Here is an 18,466-nt window from a genome sequence, read left to right on the forward strand (position 1 = left end):
TAAATCCAATAACAAAAAACATGTAATATTGCAACTTACCAGTTCTTAGATGTGGTGGCTGCATTCATTTTCTTTTTTTTTAGGCTAAGTACATTTTCTTCATGTACAGAAAATACCTGTTGATGAAAATCTAGTATCATTATAACTTTCTTTGGGCTGAAACAGGTTATCAAATTTTTAAGCTATCTTCTATGAACTTCAAACCACCTCCTTCCTTTTATGTAATAGAGGTGAGCAGAGGGCGAGGTGTTTGTAGTCCAAATCAAGAGAGCAGCCTAGGGTGACAATGCTACTCCTCCATAGATACAGCACAATGAGTGAGGACGGGAAATGTGTAACTGTCAAGATCACCCGGTGAAAATAATGAAAAAAAAAAAACTTTTTGAAAACTAGTGCAGCCACCGCATCTAAAGACTGGTAAGCTGAAATATATTATATTTTTGTTATTGGGTTTAGATATACTTTAATCTTGGCAAAATTCCTTCATGGTTTTCTCTACTATGGTTTTTCAGAGGTGTGTTAACATATTTAATAATCTAAACCAGTTAATATCATATAATGCAACATGATATTATTTTCTCTTTCTGCAGCTCTTTGGTAAACATCGTCAAAATGCGAAACCTTAAGTTACTCAATACTCTGCAGTGCAGATCAGCTCAAGGAATGGGTATCCCACAATGCAGCTCCATACGCACTGACACTGGAACAGTTCTCATTGGTTCAAATTATGGCTTTGTGGAGTTAGACCCCAAAACAGAACAGGTAACTGATATCATATGTATTCATTGTATGTTGATTTGTTTCTGGTTTGCAGAACAGAAGACACCGAATCCCCCTGGTCAGGTATTCAGATCCCATTAAGATAATTTTTTACTCTTGCAGAAAGTTAGGATAAAGGCTTGCATGAAAATTGAAAAAAAATCCTGCTCTGGATCACTTTAGGGCTCCTTCACACGGGACGGATCCATGATGATCCGCCCCGTGAACATCCGCTTGCTCAGCGGGGATCGCTCCGTGGATCCCCGCTGAGCAGGCAGATGACAGGTCCGTCGCTGCACACTGTGCAGCGACAGACCTGTCACAGTGCCGCTCTCCCCTATGGGGGATCGGATGACGAAGGACCGTAGAGTCCGTCGTCACCCGATCCGATCACGGATGGAAAAGTAGGTTTTTCCTCCGTTACACTTTTTCGGATCGGAGTGGGTCGGATGTCAGCGGACATGTCACCGCTGACATCCGACCCTCCATAGATGTCTATGGAGGGTCCGCTCAGGTCCGCCTAAAAAACTGACAGGCGGACCTTAACAGATCGTTCGTCTGAAAGAGGCCTTAGACATGGTGGAATGGTAGGCTTTGGTAAGATTTCTAAAGTAGGTTTAGGTGTTTATTGTTTTGTCATGCCACTCAGGAAGAGACGACATTTTTCACTGAGGGTGCCAATTCTGCCAAAGTTAGGATTTCTGCTCACTTTGTTGAAATTTCCTCTCCCTTCTTGTTGTGTCTTGAATTGGGGCGCAAATGGTAATAAGAACCTGAGGTTTTTGCCCTTCCAAACTAGGTCCAAAGCTAAAACAAATTTTATCTGGAGTTCCACTTTAAGAAGAGACCACAGACTGATAAAAATGATTAAATCTAAATGTTGTCCCCCTTTTGGATATAACAGGAGCTGTGCATGTGGAACTTTTACTTTAGATATGTGTAAAGCTGTGTGTGCTATATCCAAAGGGCTGCTAGGGATTCTAAAAATCGTGAAGGCAAATTTCACTTTTTGTAAATAAAAAATAAACGCAGATGATTTTGCAGGTAAAAAAAGATACACAGGAGCCTGCAGAGCATTGTACCCATCATCAGTGGATTGTGGGTTCTGTAGACACTGCCTTCGACTTTGTGCCTGTACTCCTATATGGACAGACAGTTACTGAGCTGCAGGAAGTGTGAATGGACTATGAGGGCACTGATACGTTGAACTACAAGTCCATCTGCCGCAGTGGAAGATTGGACTTGTAGTTTATTAATTCACAGATCACTGTGAATGAATGACACGGCTGTGACAGGGGCTGCAGGGAGGTGAACCCCTGCTCTCTGTCACAATGGGAAAGGGCTGTGGGGGTGAGGGACTTGTGAATACCAACATGATACATGTTACACCCTAAATAAGGGTGTAACATATAACATAACATGTTAGTAAAGGTGAAACCGTCCATTTAAGATGGTAATCCATTTATTTTCATTCAGCCTGTGGACTGAAGGAAAAAAACAGATCCCTCATTCACACCAACAGCACAGATGGGCCATTTCCCCTGCTAGGCTATTGTATTGGGACAGCCACCAGCATCAGCTGTCAGACTACCTGAACTGCAGCTGTATTTGATTGGATACAGCTGTTGTTCAACTAAAGTTTTTCCAACTAACACCTTTGAAAATGTCAAGCAGGAGGCAGCCAGCAAGGCCATCCACTAAGCAAATTTTGGCCAGTTCATCAGGAGCTGTCCGAAATTGGAACAGTGTATGGCTAGCTTTAGATGTCTTTATTGCAGTTTTGATCTTTTGCTGACAGTAAATCTGTCATGAAGACAGCTTGGATTTGTATCATCCCTCTGGATGTAGTATATTCAGTGTTAGCGATAACTAAGCTGGAGTTTTTAAATGCACTGAAGTTAAATGAAGACAGGACTACTTCTAAGGTTCAAGGGTTCCTCTGTTCATTTTCTTTTAACTGGGCTGTTTTTCTTTGCAAATAATGCCTTTCTACCTACATCTCCTTCCAATATGGTCTTGGATGTCCATTGAGAAATCTAGCACAGTGTCTCTCAAAGTTGCCTTTAAAGACCCTTAACTGTTTTTTTTTTTGTTTTTCTTTTTTTTCTTTTTCCGATTCTTTGGCACTTGTACAACTCTTTAACCACTTAAGCCCCAGACCATTTGGCTGGCAAAAGACCCGATATCTTTTTGTGATTCGGCACTGCGTCACTTTAACTGACAATTGCGCGGTCATGCAACGTGTCTCCCAAACAAAATTTTTTATTTTTTGCGCTATAAACAAAAAAAAATAGCGACAATTTTGAAAAAAAAACGCATTATTTTTTACTTTTTGCTATAATAAATATCCCCAAAAAATATAAAAAAAAACTATTTTTTTTTCCTCAGTTTAGGCCGATACGTATTCTTCTACATATTTTTGGTAAAAAAATCACAATAAGCGTATATTGATTGGTTTGCGCAAAAGTTATAGCGTCTACAAAATAGGGGATAGTTTTATGACATTTTTATTAATATTTTTTTTTTTTTTTTTACTAGTAATGGCGGCGATTTTTTAATTTATTTATTTTTTATTGTGACTGCGACATTATGGCGGACAGATCGGACACTTTTGGCGCTATTTTGGGACCATTCACATTTATGCAGCGATCAGTGCGATTAAAAATGCATTGATTACTGTGTAAATGTGACTGGCAGTGAAGGGCTTAACCACTAAGTGGTGCTGTAGGGGTTAAGTGTGTCCTAGGGAGTGATTCTAACTGTAGGGGGGGAGGGGGCTATGTGTGACACTACACTGATCACCGCTCCTGATTACAGGGAGCGGTGATTAGTGTCAGTGTCACTAGGCAGAACGGGGAAATGCTGATGTAAACAAGCATTTCCCCGTTCTTCCTTTCCATGAGACGGTCGCGGGTATCCCCGCGGATATCGAGTCCTCAGGACCCGCGATCACACTCGCTGAGCTCATGGTGGGTCAATACTTTGTAGAACCACCTTTCACTGCAATTACAGCTTCAAGTCCTTTTTGGGTATATCTCTACCAGCTTTGCACATCTAGAGAGTGAAATGTTTACCCATTCTTCTTTGCAATTTAGCCCAAGCTTCGTCAGATTGGATAGAGAGAGTCTGTGAACAACAATTTTCAAGTCTTGCCACAGATTCTCAATTCGATTTCGGTCTGGACTTGGGCCATTCTAACACATGAATATGCTTTGCTCTAAACCATTCCATTGTAGCTCTGGCTGTATGTTTAGGGTCGTTGTCCTGCTGGAAGGCGAACCTACCCTGTCCCTCCTGAGGAAAAACATCCCCAAAACATGATGCTGCCACCAACATGTTTCAAGGTGGGGATGGTATGTTTAGTGTGATGTGCAGTGTTAGTTTTCTACCACACATAGCATTTTGCTTTTAGGCCAAAAAGTTAAATTTTGGTCTCGTCTGACCAGAGCACCTTCTTCCACATGTTTGCTGAGTCCCCCACATGGCTTCTGGTAAACTGCAAACGGGACTTCTTATGGCTTTCTTGCCACGCTTCCATAAAGGCCAGATTTGTGGAGTGTACAACTAATAGTTGTCCTGTGGACAGATTCTCCCACCTGAGCTGTGGATCTCTGCAGCTCCACCAGAGCTACCATGGGGCTGTTGGTTGCTTCTCTGATTTAATGCTCTTCTTGCATGGCCTGTCAGTTTAGGTGGACGGGCCAATGTTTGGTAGGTTGTGCCATACGCTTTGCATTTTTTGGATTATGGATTGAACAGTGCCGTGTGAGATGTTCAAAGCTTGGGAAATATTTTTTTTATAACCTAACCCTGCTTGTAAACTTCTCCACAACTTTATCCCTGACCTGTCTGGTGTGTTCCTTGGTTTTCAAGATGCCTTTTGTTCACTAAGGTTCTCTAACAAACCTCTGAGGGCTTTACATAACAGCTGTATATACACAGGTGGACTCTATTTGCTAATTTGCTAATTCAGTGACTTGTGAAGGCAATTGGTTCCATTAGATTTCAGTTAACGGTATCCGAGTAAAGAGGGCTGAATACAAATGCACACCACACTTTTTTTCAGATATTTATTTGTAAAAAAAATTGAAAACCATTTATCACTTGCCTTGCACTTCACAATTATGTTCCACTTTGTGTTGGTCTATCACATAATATCCCAGGGTATTAATACTTTTTCAAGGCACTCATTCTGTTGGCTGTTGTTCCTTTCACTGTCCACTCACAGGTTGGCGAAGGTTTAAGACCTGTAAGTGTTAAGTCAGCCATAGACAGAGCGAAATTCAGCCTATTTTAGCAGTGATATGATTTTTAACGTTTTTTTTTTTTTTGTGTGTGTGCGATCACTGCTGGCAGCTACAGCATTGATCACTGAATTCTGCCAGTGGGTAAAGCTCCCCTGCCAGCAGAACACGATAGCGGGAGAGCTTCCCCTATCAATACTGACTGTGTTGACAACCATGGGTTGAAGGTAAGAAAACTGCATAATGTATGGCTAGACTTACATAACTGTGGCAGAGAAAAATTGGTTTTCTGTCCTGCTAAGAAACACTCTGATTTGGACAAAATTTACAATTCCTGTGACAAGTAAAGCACCTCCTATATATGTATTTTATCTATGTATTTAGTTATTTCCCCCGAAGTTCAACTTTGAAGGCTTGTAAAATGGTGCAAATACCTCTTCTCTTGCTCTCATATGGACCTTTCCACTCTCAGATGAACCCTCCACCACCTCTCCTGGCAGAGCCGCTTGTTTCATTCTTTGATCTGTGAATAAAATGAAAGTCCTGTAATGGACTACGAGTGTTATAATCAGTGCCCTCGTAGTCCACAGAATCTTCCTCCTGCTCTCCACTGACAGTCCATACAGAGGTATGGTCAGAGAGCCGGAGGAGGAGTATGCAGGTGCCTGACAATGCACCCGCAATCCACTGAATGCATTTATTATTTTCTTTATAAAAGGTGAACCTAGTCTTAAATAAATGTTTCTCTTCAATAGTTTTTTAAACAGGCAAAATGGGATCATGGTGTAGGAAGTGTAATTTATAGTCCTATATTTACCTTCTTTGATTCTTCTAATTCCTGCTTTGGTGGAGCATCTGATCTCATTATACAGTACTTCATTGCTAGTAGAGACATTCAGCTTTCCTGCTCATTATATTACATATCTTCTCTCCTAGCTTATCATATCTCTTAATTTATTTAGAAATTCACATGTTTATTTTTTAATATCAACACTGGTTTTTAATTTTTAGATAATTACAGATGTCTCCCTAACATCTGAGAGTTATCTGCCAGAAGATGGAAGTGGTCAGGTGGTTGGTATACAGGATGTCCCTGATCAGCAGTCCTTGTGTCTTGCCACTGCCACAGGGGATGTCATCTTATGTAATCTCAGCACTGGCCAGGTAATTATTTTCATTCTAAAAGGATAAGTTCACCTTTGGTACATGTAACATGTTTCAGCTCCTGCCTCCTCCCTGTGACAGCAGGTTGGAGATCTTCTCCCAGCACCCGCTGTCAGAAATGCACCATTCATTTAAAGAGTTCTGTTAATGAATGAACTGCAAGTACTGTCAGCCGCAGTGGGTGATGGCTTGTAGTTATCAATGAACTATAAAGGTGCTGGTGAGCGCTCTTGTAGTCCATTGATCCTTCTTGCCATACAGTAACTGTCTGCCCGTATAAAGTATGGGCAGACAGCTTTACTGAGTGCCTGTAGGATCCTGGCATTGCACCCACGATCAACAGGCTGCAGAGTAAAAAAATAATAAATGCACATTTTTTTTTACCTGCAAAAAGATGTGCATGTATGCATTTTTTTTTTTTTTTTTCATAAAAGGTGAACTTAGCCTAGAAGTTTAAAGTTTTTTTTCATTATGATGTGATAACTAATGTTGCATAGTTCGTAAGACTGGAAAAAAAACCAGGCTCATCTGGTTCAACCTGCGTGTGAGTATGTGATTTTTACTCTCTAACCATTCCCATAGTCCTGTATATTCTGCTTCCTGAAGGAGACATCTAAGTTTTTTTGACGTTGGCACTCCCAGCTACTATCACTTCTAGGGGGATGCAGTTTCCAATTTTTACTGCTCTAATAGTAAATAACCCTTTCCACAAACTAAGGTTAAACCTCTTCTATTCTGACCTCGAATTTTGGCCTTGTGTCCACGGGTGCCATAGAGTAAACCATTTATCACAGTTATTTGAGTCATCGTTGATATATTTGTACATTGTAATCGTATCCTTTCTTCTCTTGTTGGTCTCCTGTTGACCAATACTTTCCTCATCATTGTAATTGATTCATTTATCAATTATATAAAACCACTTTTAGATTGATTGGATATCCATCATGTTCGCAAAGTACTCCTGTGAAAGACATTTAGTATATCTGATGCATATGTGATTTCATGTTTTATGAAGTTCTAAGTTGCATATTTTTTTAAGATATTGGCTGCGCATATGCTGTATGAATAAAACGCTTTGGCTGGTGCGATTTACAGGGTTATGTAGCACTTGTTTTTCGATGGAATATGGTGTCTTCTGAACTATTCACTCTTTCCGTTACCTGCTGATCTCCAACTTTCTCAGAAATACCATATTCCATTGTCAATAAAATGAAATCCTTTCCTTTTTTTTATTTGTTATTTAACAGTTTGCACACCTGTATACACTAGTAACCATATATCAAGAAGGATATCTTTACCTGTTCAACACTAAGGTAGTTGTCAACCTACTTGCCCTTAATAGAGGGTAAAGGTGGAGGTTTGTATATAACCTCTTTTATGCTTGCACCCCTACTGGAATGGTGTATGCTGAAGAGTTCAGTGCCCCCAATTATTATTCTTAAACAGGATCTATATAGTGCCAACAGTTTGCCCAGCACTTTACAATATGAGGGCCATTCTCATTAGGAACCCATGTATTGGGAGGGGCCGTTATCAAAGCACCATTTTTCATTGCTGGAAGGCATGCAGGCTGCCATTGGCATCATAATGCTCCTTAAAGCGGAGGGCCACTCTGAAAAAAAAATGCCACCAAAATTCCTAAAAAAAAAAAAAAAAAAAACATTTGGAAAAAAAAAAATTTTTATACTTGCCTAAACCCTTGTTGCTAGGCAGTCTTCCTAATCTGCCTCTTCCTATTCTACGGCATGTTTTTCTCCTCGGTGAGCGGCCCCATTGCTTTCTGGGAACTGTGTGTGTTCCCAGAACACCACGGGGCCATTCACAGATCGCTGCGCCGCTCGCGCGTGCACAGTAGGAAACTGGCAGTGAAGCTGCAAGGCCCCACTGCCTGTTTCCCTTACCTAGGATGGCGGTGCTGGGACCCGAGAGCCGAGAGACGGTTCGGCCTCAGGCGGCCGACATCGCGGGCACCCAGGACAGGTAAGTCTACTTATTTAAAGTCAGTAGCTACAGTGTTTTGTAGCTGCTGACTTTAAATTTTTTTTTTTTAGCTGGCCGGAATCCTGCTTTAAAATGTTAAATCTTTGAAAAACAAATCATGCATTCACTGCTAAAAACCTCAAAAATAGGCATTTATTTATTTATTTTTTACCTCTAACTTCGTCATCAATCTGCCAACAACACATTTGCATCTTTTAAACAACAATTTTTACTGGCAACTGTGTGACATATCTGGCACAGATAACGTGCATAAATTCAAATGGATGTTTATTTCTCCAAATCTTTCTATATTTTTTTTTTTTTTCCTTTGCAGCTCGAGTGTGTGGGGAGTGTGGACAGTGGCATTGTTGCTATGAGTTGGAGCCCTGATCAGGAGCTTGTTCTCCTTGTGACAGGTATACCCTTATTATTATTATTATTATTATTATTATTATTATTATTATTATTATTATTATTTAAGTTACTTATATAGCACCGTCAATTTATGCAACGCTTTACGTATACATTGTACATTCACATCAGTCCCTACCCTCCAGGAGCTTACAATCTAAGATCCCTAACACAAATTCATATACTAGGGCCAATTAACCCATATGCTGTTAAGTGTTTACAGTATATAGCTAGAAATAAGATAAACTTCTGTATTTTGGCTAGCAAAAAGTTAGGAATGCTCTAACAAACAGATTTGTTCATATCAAGGCTATACCATATTTTTAGCCAAATAGATACATAATAGATGATTGGATATTCTATTGAAAATTGGGAAGGTATCCTAACTTTGATCACACACACACACACATGGAAGTTTTGCATCACGTAAGTCAACAGACAGATTGTGGTAGCATTAGATGTTACAGAGGAATATGCATGTTCCTATATAAACTCCAGTGAACTATTGGATAGATCTTTTACCTGATTGGTACATTTTCACATTTGACAATATTTTTTAAAATTATTTATTGAGGGAATTTTGCCATGTAGATGGCCTGATTGTCATACGAAAAAGTCAAAACTGGAGTTTTCGATGATCAGGAATCTGTGGTAAAGTTATAGATATTTGTATGTTTAGCACAAATTTACCTACAGTAACCTTTAACCACTTGAGCCCCTGAAGGTTTTACCCCCTTATTTATTATTTATTTTTTTCAGGTACTTATATAGCGCCGTCAATTTACGCAGCGCTTTACATATACATTGTACATTCACATCAGTCCCTACCCTCAAGGAGCTTACAATCTAAGGTCCCTAACTCACATTTATGCATACTAGGGACAATTTAGACAGGATCCAATTAACCTACCAGCATGTCTTTGTACCCCCTTCATGACCAGGGCATTTTTTGCTATTTAGCACTGTGCTACTTTAACTGTCAATTGTGTGGTCATGCAGCACTGTACTCAAATGGCATTTTTATAAAAAAAATTCACACAAATAGAGCTTTGTGTGATCACCACTGTGTTTTTTATTGTTTGAGCTATAAATGGGGGAAAAAAAAACAAAATGAAAAAATGTTTTATATTTTCTACTTTCTGTTATAAAACCTATCCAATAAAAACAAATTTAGGCATAAATTTAGACCAAAATTTATTCTACTATATGTCTTTGGTAAAAAAAAAAAAAAAAAATCCCAATACGTGTATATTAATTGGTTTACGTGAAAGTTCTAGCGTCTGCAAACTATGGTATATATATTTGAAAATGTACTAATTCTGATGTACTGACGGCCTATCTTATTTTTCCTGAGCCCCTAAAATGCCAGGACAGTACAAATTTCCCCAAACTCTCCCCTTTTTGAAATGTAGACACTCCAAACTCCACTATGGTGAAGACCAAAGAGCTGTCGAAGGACACCAGAAACAAAATTGTAGACCTGCACCAGGCTGGGAAGACTGAATCTGCAATAGGCAAGCAGCTTGGTCTGAAAAAATCAACTGTGGGAGCAATAATTCGAAAATGGAAGACATACAAGACTAGAGGTCGACCGATATGGGTTTTTCTCTGGCCGATGCCAAAGCCGATATTTAGAAATCGCGGTGGCCGATGGCCGATATATGATGCCGATTTTTTTGGGCCGATATATTAGGCCGATTTCTTTTTTTTTTTTTTTTTTTTTTCCCTTCATCTCATAAAATCTAACAGTTAGACCCCTTTCACACTGGGGCGTTTTTCAGGCGCTTTTGGGCTAAAAATAGCGCCTGTAAAACGGCTCCCCTGCAGTCTCAGTGTGAAAGCTCGAGTGCTTTCACAATGAGGCGATGCGCTGGCAGGATGTTAAAAAAAAGTCCTGCAAGCAGCATCTTTGGAGCGGTGCATACCACTGCTCCACCACTCCTGCCCATTGAAATGAATGCGCACCGCTGCCGAAGCGCCTGCAAAGCGTTTCGGCAGCAGCGCTTCAGGGGTGCATTTAACCCCTTCTTCGGCCGCTAGCTGGGTTATAAGCCGAATAGCGCCGCTAAAATGACGGTAAAGCGCCGCTAAAACTAACAGCGTTTTACCGTCAACGCATGCCCGCTCCAGTGTGTAAGCAGCCTTAAGTAATAAGTGATACAGAAAATTTTTTATATTTAAACATTTATTAAACAAAACAAACCTCCAATCAGTTCACTTGTATGTATAATTTAGATTAAAAAAAAATAACTATATCTTAAATATTAAATACACAAAAACAGGTAATCAAAACTTTTGGACGAAAAAAAACGGGCTAACTTTACTGCTTTTTTTTTATTTCATTAGTGTATTTTTTAAAAAAAAATTGCGTTTGAAAGACCGCTGCGCAAATACCGTGTGACATAAAATATTGCAACAACCGCTATTTTATTCCCTAGGGTCTCTGCTAGAAAAAATATATATAATGTTTGGGGGTTCTAAGTGATTTTCTAGCAGAAAATACAGGATTTTTACTTGTAAGCAACAAATGTCAGAAAAGATTTAGTCTTTAAATGGTTAAACTGAGAACTTCTCCACGGAGTTCAGTCTATTGATAAAAGAACCTGAAAGAGATACAAATGTATCTTCTTATCAGACTTGGCAGGCTGCCCAGAGGAGGAGAGAAGAAAACTTCAGACAACTTGCATTGACTTTTATTACAGAAGTCATTTGCAAGTCCCACTGAAGGTATAATCTGCTTTTTTTATCAGCACAATCCCGATGCCGATTAAGTAAAAAAAGCCAAATATCGGCTGATATATCGGCCGGCCGATATATCGGTCGACCTCTATACAAGACCACTGATCATCTCCCTCGATCTAGGGCTCCATGCAAGATCTCACCCTGTGGGGTCAAAATGATCACAAGAACGGTGAGCAAAAATCCCAGAACCACACGGGGGGGACCTAGTGAATGACCTGCAGAGAGCTGGGACCAACGTAACAAAGGCTACCATCAGTAACACACTACGCCGCCAAGGACTCAGATCCTGCAGTGCCAGACGTGTCCCCCTGCTTAAGCCAATACATGTCCGGGCCCGTCTGAGGTTTGCTAGAGAGCATTTGGATGATCCAGAAGAGGATTGGGAGAATGTCATATGGTCAGATGAAACCAAAGTAGAACTGTTTGGTAGAAACACAACTCGTCGTGTTTGGAGGAGAGAGAATGCTGAGTTGCAACCAAAGAACACCATACCTACTGTGAAGCATAGAGGTGGCAACATCATGCTTTGGGGCTGTTTCTCTGCAAAGGGAACAGGACGACTGATCCGTGTACATGAAAGAATGAATGGGGCCATGTATCATGAGATTTTGAGTGCAAACCTCCTCCCATCAGCAAAGGCATTGAAGATGAAACGTGGCTGGGTCTTTCAGCATGACAATAATCCCAAACACACCACCCGGGCAACGAAGGAGTGGCTTCGTAAGAAGCATTTCAAGATCCTGGAGTGGCCTAGCCATTCTCCAGATCTCAACCTATAGAAAACCTTTGGAGGGAGTTGAAAGTCCGTGTTTCCCAGCGACAGCCCCAAAACATCAATGTTCTAGAGGAGATCTGCATAGAGGAATGGGCCAACATACCAGCAACAGTGTGTGACAACCTTGTGAAGACTTACAGAAAACGTTTGACCTCTGTCATTGCCAACAAAGGATATAAAACAAAGTATTGAGGTGAACTTTTGATATTGACCAAATACTTATTTTCTATCATAATTTGCAAATAAATTCTTTCAAAAATCAGACAATGTGATTGTCTGGATTTGTTTCCACATTTTGTCTCTCATAGTTGAGGTATACCTATGATGACAATTACAGGCCTCTCTCATCTTTTTAACCTCCCTGGCGGTATGATTATTTCGGAGTTTAGGTGCTGAAAGCGGTACCATTATTTTGCATGGAAATTTGGCGTTTTATATTGTAGGTCTGTAAATCTTAACAATAACACACTTAAATCTGTCCAAACCAGAGTCTAGTAGATATCCCGGGTATGATAAAGTTTGAAACACAAAAACATAAATTATAATATAATAAATAAAAATAAATAATTAAAAAAAATTTTAAAAAATAGTAATAAAATAAATTTCCCCACAATTCACTATCGCTCAATTCTGCAAGTGTTCTAATTTACTATCGCTGTTTTCTAGCTGGTCTAAAGCCACTTTTGACGTAAAGGGACACTTTTTGGTTGCTATGGACAATCTCCAGTTTCCAGGCAGAAAGAACAGTGTATATCATGTAAAACTGCATGCAGGGCATGGGCCAGAGCACTGGGGACAAAAGGGATGTGAAATCATTTCATACAGTACTGTAATCTGTAAGATTACAGTACTGTATGTGTTATGATTTTGACAGTTTTTTGAATTTCCCGCCAGGCTCCGCCCCCGTGCGTCGCGCCGCTCGCAGGGAACGGAGCCTGGCACGGAGAGGCTTCGGAGGAGGACGGAGCCCTTGGACACTGCGGGGGACATCGCAGGATCCCGGGGACAAGGTAAGTAACGCCGCCCCAGGATCCTGCAATGCGATCCCGAGTGTGGCTCGGGGATACCGCTAATGGTGCTGAATTTTAACCCCGAGCCACACTCGGGAAAACCGCCAGGGAGGCTACGAGGGAGAACTTGCACAATTAGTGGCTGACTAAATACTTTTTTGCCCCACTGTATATAATTTTTTTTAAACCTTCTTTTTTTTCAAATTGTTGGTTTTATTTTTTAAACATTCTTTTTTTTTTTTTCAAATTGTTTTTATTTTTTACTATTCCTTCTTTTTTTTTTTTTTTTTTTTTTTTTTTTTTTTTTACATACTTTCATCTAAGTAGTTTAGTGGCACCATAGTAACACTGTACTACTCTGGGGGGTAATCAAGGATCTGTTTAATTTTTTTTTTTTATACTTTGCTGTTACAATGACGATCGTTGTGACAGCAAAGTTTTGAACTGTCATGAATAGGTTAACCATTTATGACAGCTATGATCACTAGTGATATGTGATTGGCTACAGCTAATCTCATGGTACAGGGTGCTGGTATTGACTCAGGTATGTGATAGCTGTGGGCCAATCGCAGCATAGAAAACACAGCTGTTATAAATGAATTGCATAGTGATCACATCATTGGATCCCGAGTACCAATCCTGCGGGGGGAGGGGGTGCAGTGCGCTCTTGAGATCGAAGCAGGCACCTGATGTACATGAGGTTACGGGGCCTGCACATGCGGCCCCGCTGCAGTATATGTACTGTGGTGGGTCGGCAAGTGGCTAAAGAAAACTTGTCATGAAAAAAATATGGAAGCTGCCATTTCTGCATTTTCCTTCTGAATACACTAAAGTTTCCTGGCTGTCATACATTTTCCTGGTCAGGTTGAAAAAGTCCGAAAACCAGTGAGTCAGCAAAACTGCCATTCAACTGTTATTTTCAGAAGGAGTTCAGCAGGGACGGCCTTCATGGTTCTGTTAAATACAAGTTTACTTTAAATAAAAAATATATAAATCTTTTTTTCAAATTTGCACTGTACTGTAGTGTTTAATTATTTTTGAGAATAAATAGAAGGCTAATAAAGTAGACCTAAGCTTTAAAAAAAAAAATCAGTATTGTTGTATTATTATAACAGGATTTAAAGTCAGTTCAAGTAATTGACCTAGTGCAAGAATGTAAATAATGTAAAAGGAGAAAAACAGAAGTGGTTCTCAGTTTCATTATTTTGATGTAAAACATTTAATAGGGAAATTTGTTAATCGATGTAATTAATTACTTTTGTTTCTTAAGGCCAACAAACACTCATCTTGATGACAAAAGACTTTGAACCAATTTCTGAAATACCGATTCATCAAGAGGATTTTGGCGAAGGTAACATGTTTGTTAGAGGATGTTGCTGCCCTCATCAAACAAAATGAAGACCTCTGTATTGACATACAGTGGGTATAGAAAATAATCACCCCCTTTGAAATCACATTGTGTTACTTTGCAGCCTAAAATGAAGACAGACACAGTTTTTGCTTTATCCAGCTGTATTTACTAGTGCAACGTATAACTGCAACATGTCCGAAAAAAATTCAAAACCGAATCACTGAGTTGGAAAAAGGATCACCCCCCCCCCATGTCAGTATGTTGTTGAACCACCTTTTGCTTTAATTACAGCCTTTAGTCTGTAGGCATATGTCTCTACTAACTTTGCACATCTAGACCAACGCTTCTTTGCAGGACTGCTCAAGTTCAGTTTAATTTGATGGTGACCGTTTGTGGACTGCAGTCTTCAAATCATTCCACAGATTTTCAATGGGGTTTAAATCTGGGCTCTGCCTAGGACATGCAAGGACACCTTTTATATCCTTCAACCACTGTGTGGTCATGTTTGCTGTGTGCTTTGGGTCATTGTCATGTTGCAAGGTAAACCTTCTTCCCATTGACAACTTTCTGGCAGAGGGCAGCAGATCTTCCTCAAGAATTTGAAAGTATTTTGCCCTCTCCATTTTTCCTTCTATCCTGACAAGTGCTCCACTCCCTGATGCAGAGAAACACCCCCATAACAGGATATTACCACCTCCATGCTTTACTATAGGAATGGTGTTATTTGGATGATGAGCTGTATTGGATTTCCACCAGACATATCATTTGGTGTTGAGGTCAAATGATTAAATTTTAGTCTCATCGCAACAGACTAAAGGCTGTAATTAAAGCAAAATGCGGTCCAACAAAATACTGACATAAGGGGTAAGATCTTTTTCTAACTGTGATTCTGTTTTTGAGGTGTGTTTTTTTTTTTTCCTGACATGTTGGTGTTATTACTTTTCTATTTGATGTTATAAAGGGCACTAGTAAATACAGCTGGACAGGCTGCACAGCAACAAAAGGGGGTGATTCTTTTTTATACCCACTATAATTATGTTCATGTACAGTATCTCACAAAAGTGAGTACACCCCTCACATTTTTGTAAATATTTTATTATATCTTTTCATGTGACAACACTGAAGAAATGACACTTTGCTACAATGTAGAGTAGTGAGTGTACAGCTTGTATAACAGTGTAAATTTGCTGTCCCCTCAAAAAAAACTCAACATGCAGCCATTAATGTCTGGCAACAAAAGTGAGTACACCCCTAAGTGAAAATGTCCAAATTGGGCCCAAAGTGTCAATATTTTGTGTGGACACCATTATTTTCCAGCACTGCCTTAACCCTCTCGGGCATGGAGTTCACCAGAGCTTCACAGGTTGCCACTGGAGTCCTCTTCCACTCCTCCAATGACGACATCACGGATATGGTGGATGTTAGAGACTTTGCGCTCCTCCACCTTCCCCACAGATGCTCAATAGGGTTTAGGTCTGGAGACATGCTTGACCAGTCCATCACATTTACCCTCAGCTTCTTTAACAAGGCAGTGGTCATCTTGGAGGTGTGTTTGGGGTCGTTATCATGTTGGAATACTGCCCTGCGGCCCAGTCTCTGAAAGGAGGGGATCATTCTCTGCTTCAGTATGTCACAGTACATGTTGGCATTCATGGTTCCCTCAATGAACTGTAGCTCCCCAGTGCCAGCAGCACTCATGCAGCCCCAGACCATGACACTCCCACCTCCATGCTTGACTGTAGACAAGACACACTTGTCTTTGTACTCCTCACCTGGTTGCCGCCACACACGCTTGACACCATCTGAACCAAATAAGTTTATCTTGGTCTCATTAGACCACAGGACATGGTTCCAGTAATCCATGTCCATAGTCTGCTTGTCTTCAGAAAACTGTTTGTGGGCTTTCTTGTGCATCATCTTTAGAAGAGACTTCCTTCTGATACGACAGCCATGCAGACCAATTTGATGCGGTGTGTGGCGTATGGTCTGAGCACTGACAGGCTGACCCCCCACCCCTTCAACCTCTGCAGCAATGCTGGCAACACTCATACGTCTATTTCCCTCTGGATATGACGCTGAGCACGTGCACTCAACTTCTTTGTTCTACCATGGCGAGGCCTGTTCTGAGTGGAACCTGTCCTGTTAAACTACTGTATGGTCTTGGCCACCGTGCTGCAGCTCAGTTTCAGGGTCTTGGCAATCTTCTTATAGCCTAGGCCATCTTTATGTAGAGCAATTCTTTTTTTCAACTGCTCAGAGAGTTGTTTGCCATGAGGTGCCATGTTGAACTTCCAGTGACCAGTATGAGAGAGTGAGAGCAATAACACCAAATTTAACACACCCATTCACAACTAGGACCTTGTAACACTAACGAATCAATGACACCGGGGAGGGAAAATGGCTAATTGGGCCCAATTTGGACATTTTCATTTAGGGGTGTACTCACTTTTGTTGCCAGCGGTTTAGACATTAATGGCTGTGTGTTGAGTTATTTTGAGGGGACAGCAAATTTACACTGTTATACAAGCTGTACACTCACTACTTTACATTGTAGCAAAGTGTCATTTCTTCAGTGTTGTCACATGAAAAGAAAGAATAAAATATTTACAAAAATGTGATGGGTGTACTCCCTTTTCTGAGTTGCTGTATGTGGCTTTCAAAATGAAAACAGTGTGTATTTGTTTCAACAGGAAAATTTATCACTGTTGGTTGGGGCAAGAAAGAGACCCAGTTTCATGGCTCTGAAGGAAAACAAGCAGCACAGCGGAAAGTAAAGGTAGAGTGTTACAATGACTAGTAAACTGTTGAAATGGGGTTCCATGATCTGTACATGTCAAAAAGCCTGCAGAAGGATCAAAGCCTCATTCTTGGAGACAAAGAGAAATGCCGCGTACACACGCACGGACATTCCGACAACAAAATCCTGGATTTTTTCCCGACAGATGTTGGCTCAAACTTGTCTTGCATACACACGGTCGTACAAATGTTGTCGGAAATTCCGAACGTCAAGAACGCGGTGACGTACAACACGTACGACGAGCTGAGAAAAATTAAGTTCAATAGCCAGTGTGGCTCTTCTGCCTAATTCCCAGCATGCGTGGAATTTTGTGCGTTGGAATTGTGTACACACTCTTGGAATACATTTGAGATCCAGCTCTCAAATTTTTGTTGTTGGAAATTCTGACAACAAATGTCTGATGGAGCATACACACGGTCGGAATTTCCGACAACAAGTTCACATCGAACATTTGTTGTCGGAAATTCCGAGCGTGTGTACGCGGCAAAAGAGAAATGCCTAACAGTGACTGCATTTTGTAAGCTTTAGGGCTCATTCACACAGGCAGAAAAACCACTGCATTTTGATGCATTTTTTCTTCATGAAAGCAAAGGTACTTGCTGGCAGAACTTTAAGACCCTACATAAAATACATACCTAAAGTACTCACGTTTATGCGTGCATGTGTGTAAAATCTGCAGATTTACATGCATAAAATCTGGCACTGTGCTCTACTTTTTTTTGTGCGTGGCTAAATGCAGCTAATATTTTTGTATGTCGATGTGGCTGTATGTATGGGTGCTTTGATTACTGCAATTAGATGTGTACAAAACTATCTGTAGTAAGCAGCGTTTTTTTTTTTTTTTCTGCTTGTATGAATGAGTTCTTTGTCACTCATATACTGCGTGATACAGTAAACACAGAGGGGTTGATTTACTAAAACTGGAGAGTGTAAAATTTGGTGCAGCTGTGCAATGGTAACTAATTGGCTTCTATTTTCGGCTTGTTTAAGCTTTGAAAGAAAATCCTGGAAGCTGATTGGTTTCTATGCAAAGCTGCAACAGATTTTGCACACCTCATTTTTAGTAAATCAACCCCATTGTGTTAAATCAAAGCACTGGACTTTTATGCAAATAGCACTCTGTTACTTCTATTACACTTTGTTTCTCAGTTAAAGTGTTACTAAACCCAAAACAGTAAAATCAGTCTGTTTTGCAGTAAAGCATGCTTGTTATACTCCATGTAGAATCTAAGG

General features: G+C 40.3%; 1 protein-coding gene across 2 annotated transcripts in view; it reads left to right on the forward strand.

Moving 5' to 3' along the window:
* The window catches only part of ELP1 (elongator acetyltransferase complex subunit 1), a 156,875-nt gene that overhangs the window by 6,100 nt on the left and 132,309 nt on the right, over window positions 1–18,466 (forward strand). For both annotated transcript variants that reach the window (XM_073598677.1, XM_073598669.1), the window contains exons 2-6: window positions 591–762; window positions 6,015–6,167; window positions 8,482–8,563; window positions 14,356–14,436; window positions 17,127–17,212. In XM_073598677.1, the coding sequence (XP_073454778.1) occupies window positions 613–762; window positions 6,015–6,167; window positions 8,482–8,563; window positions 14,356–14,436; window positions 17,127–17,212 (552 nt within the window). In that variant the 5' untranslated portion in view covers window positions 591–612. The remainder of the gene's footprint in view (window positions 1–590; window positions 763–6,014; window positions 6,168–8,481; window positions 8,564–14,355; window positions 14,437–17,126; window positions 17,213–18,466) is intronic.

The sequence above is a fragment of the Aquarana catesbeiana genome, linkage group LG01, assembly GCF_042186555.1.
Source record: "Aquarana catesbeiana isolate 2022-GZ linkage group LG01, ASM4218655v1, whole genome shotgun sequence".
In the NCBI taxonomy this organism is placed as follows: Eukaryota; Metazoa; Chordata; class Amphibia; order Anura; family Ranidae; genus Aquarana; species Aquarana catesbeiana.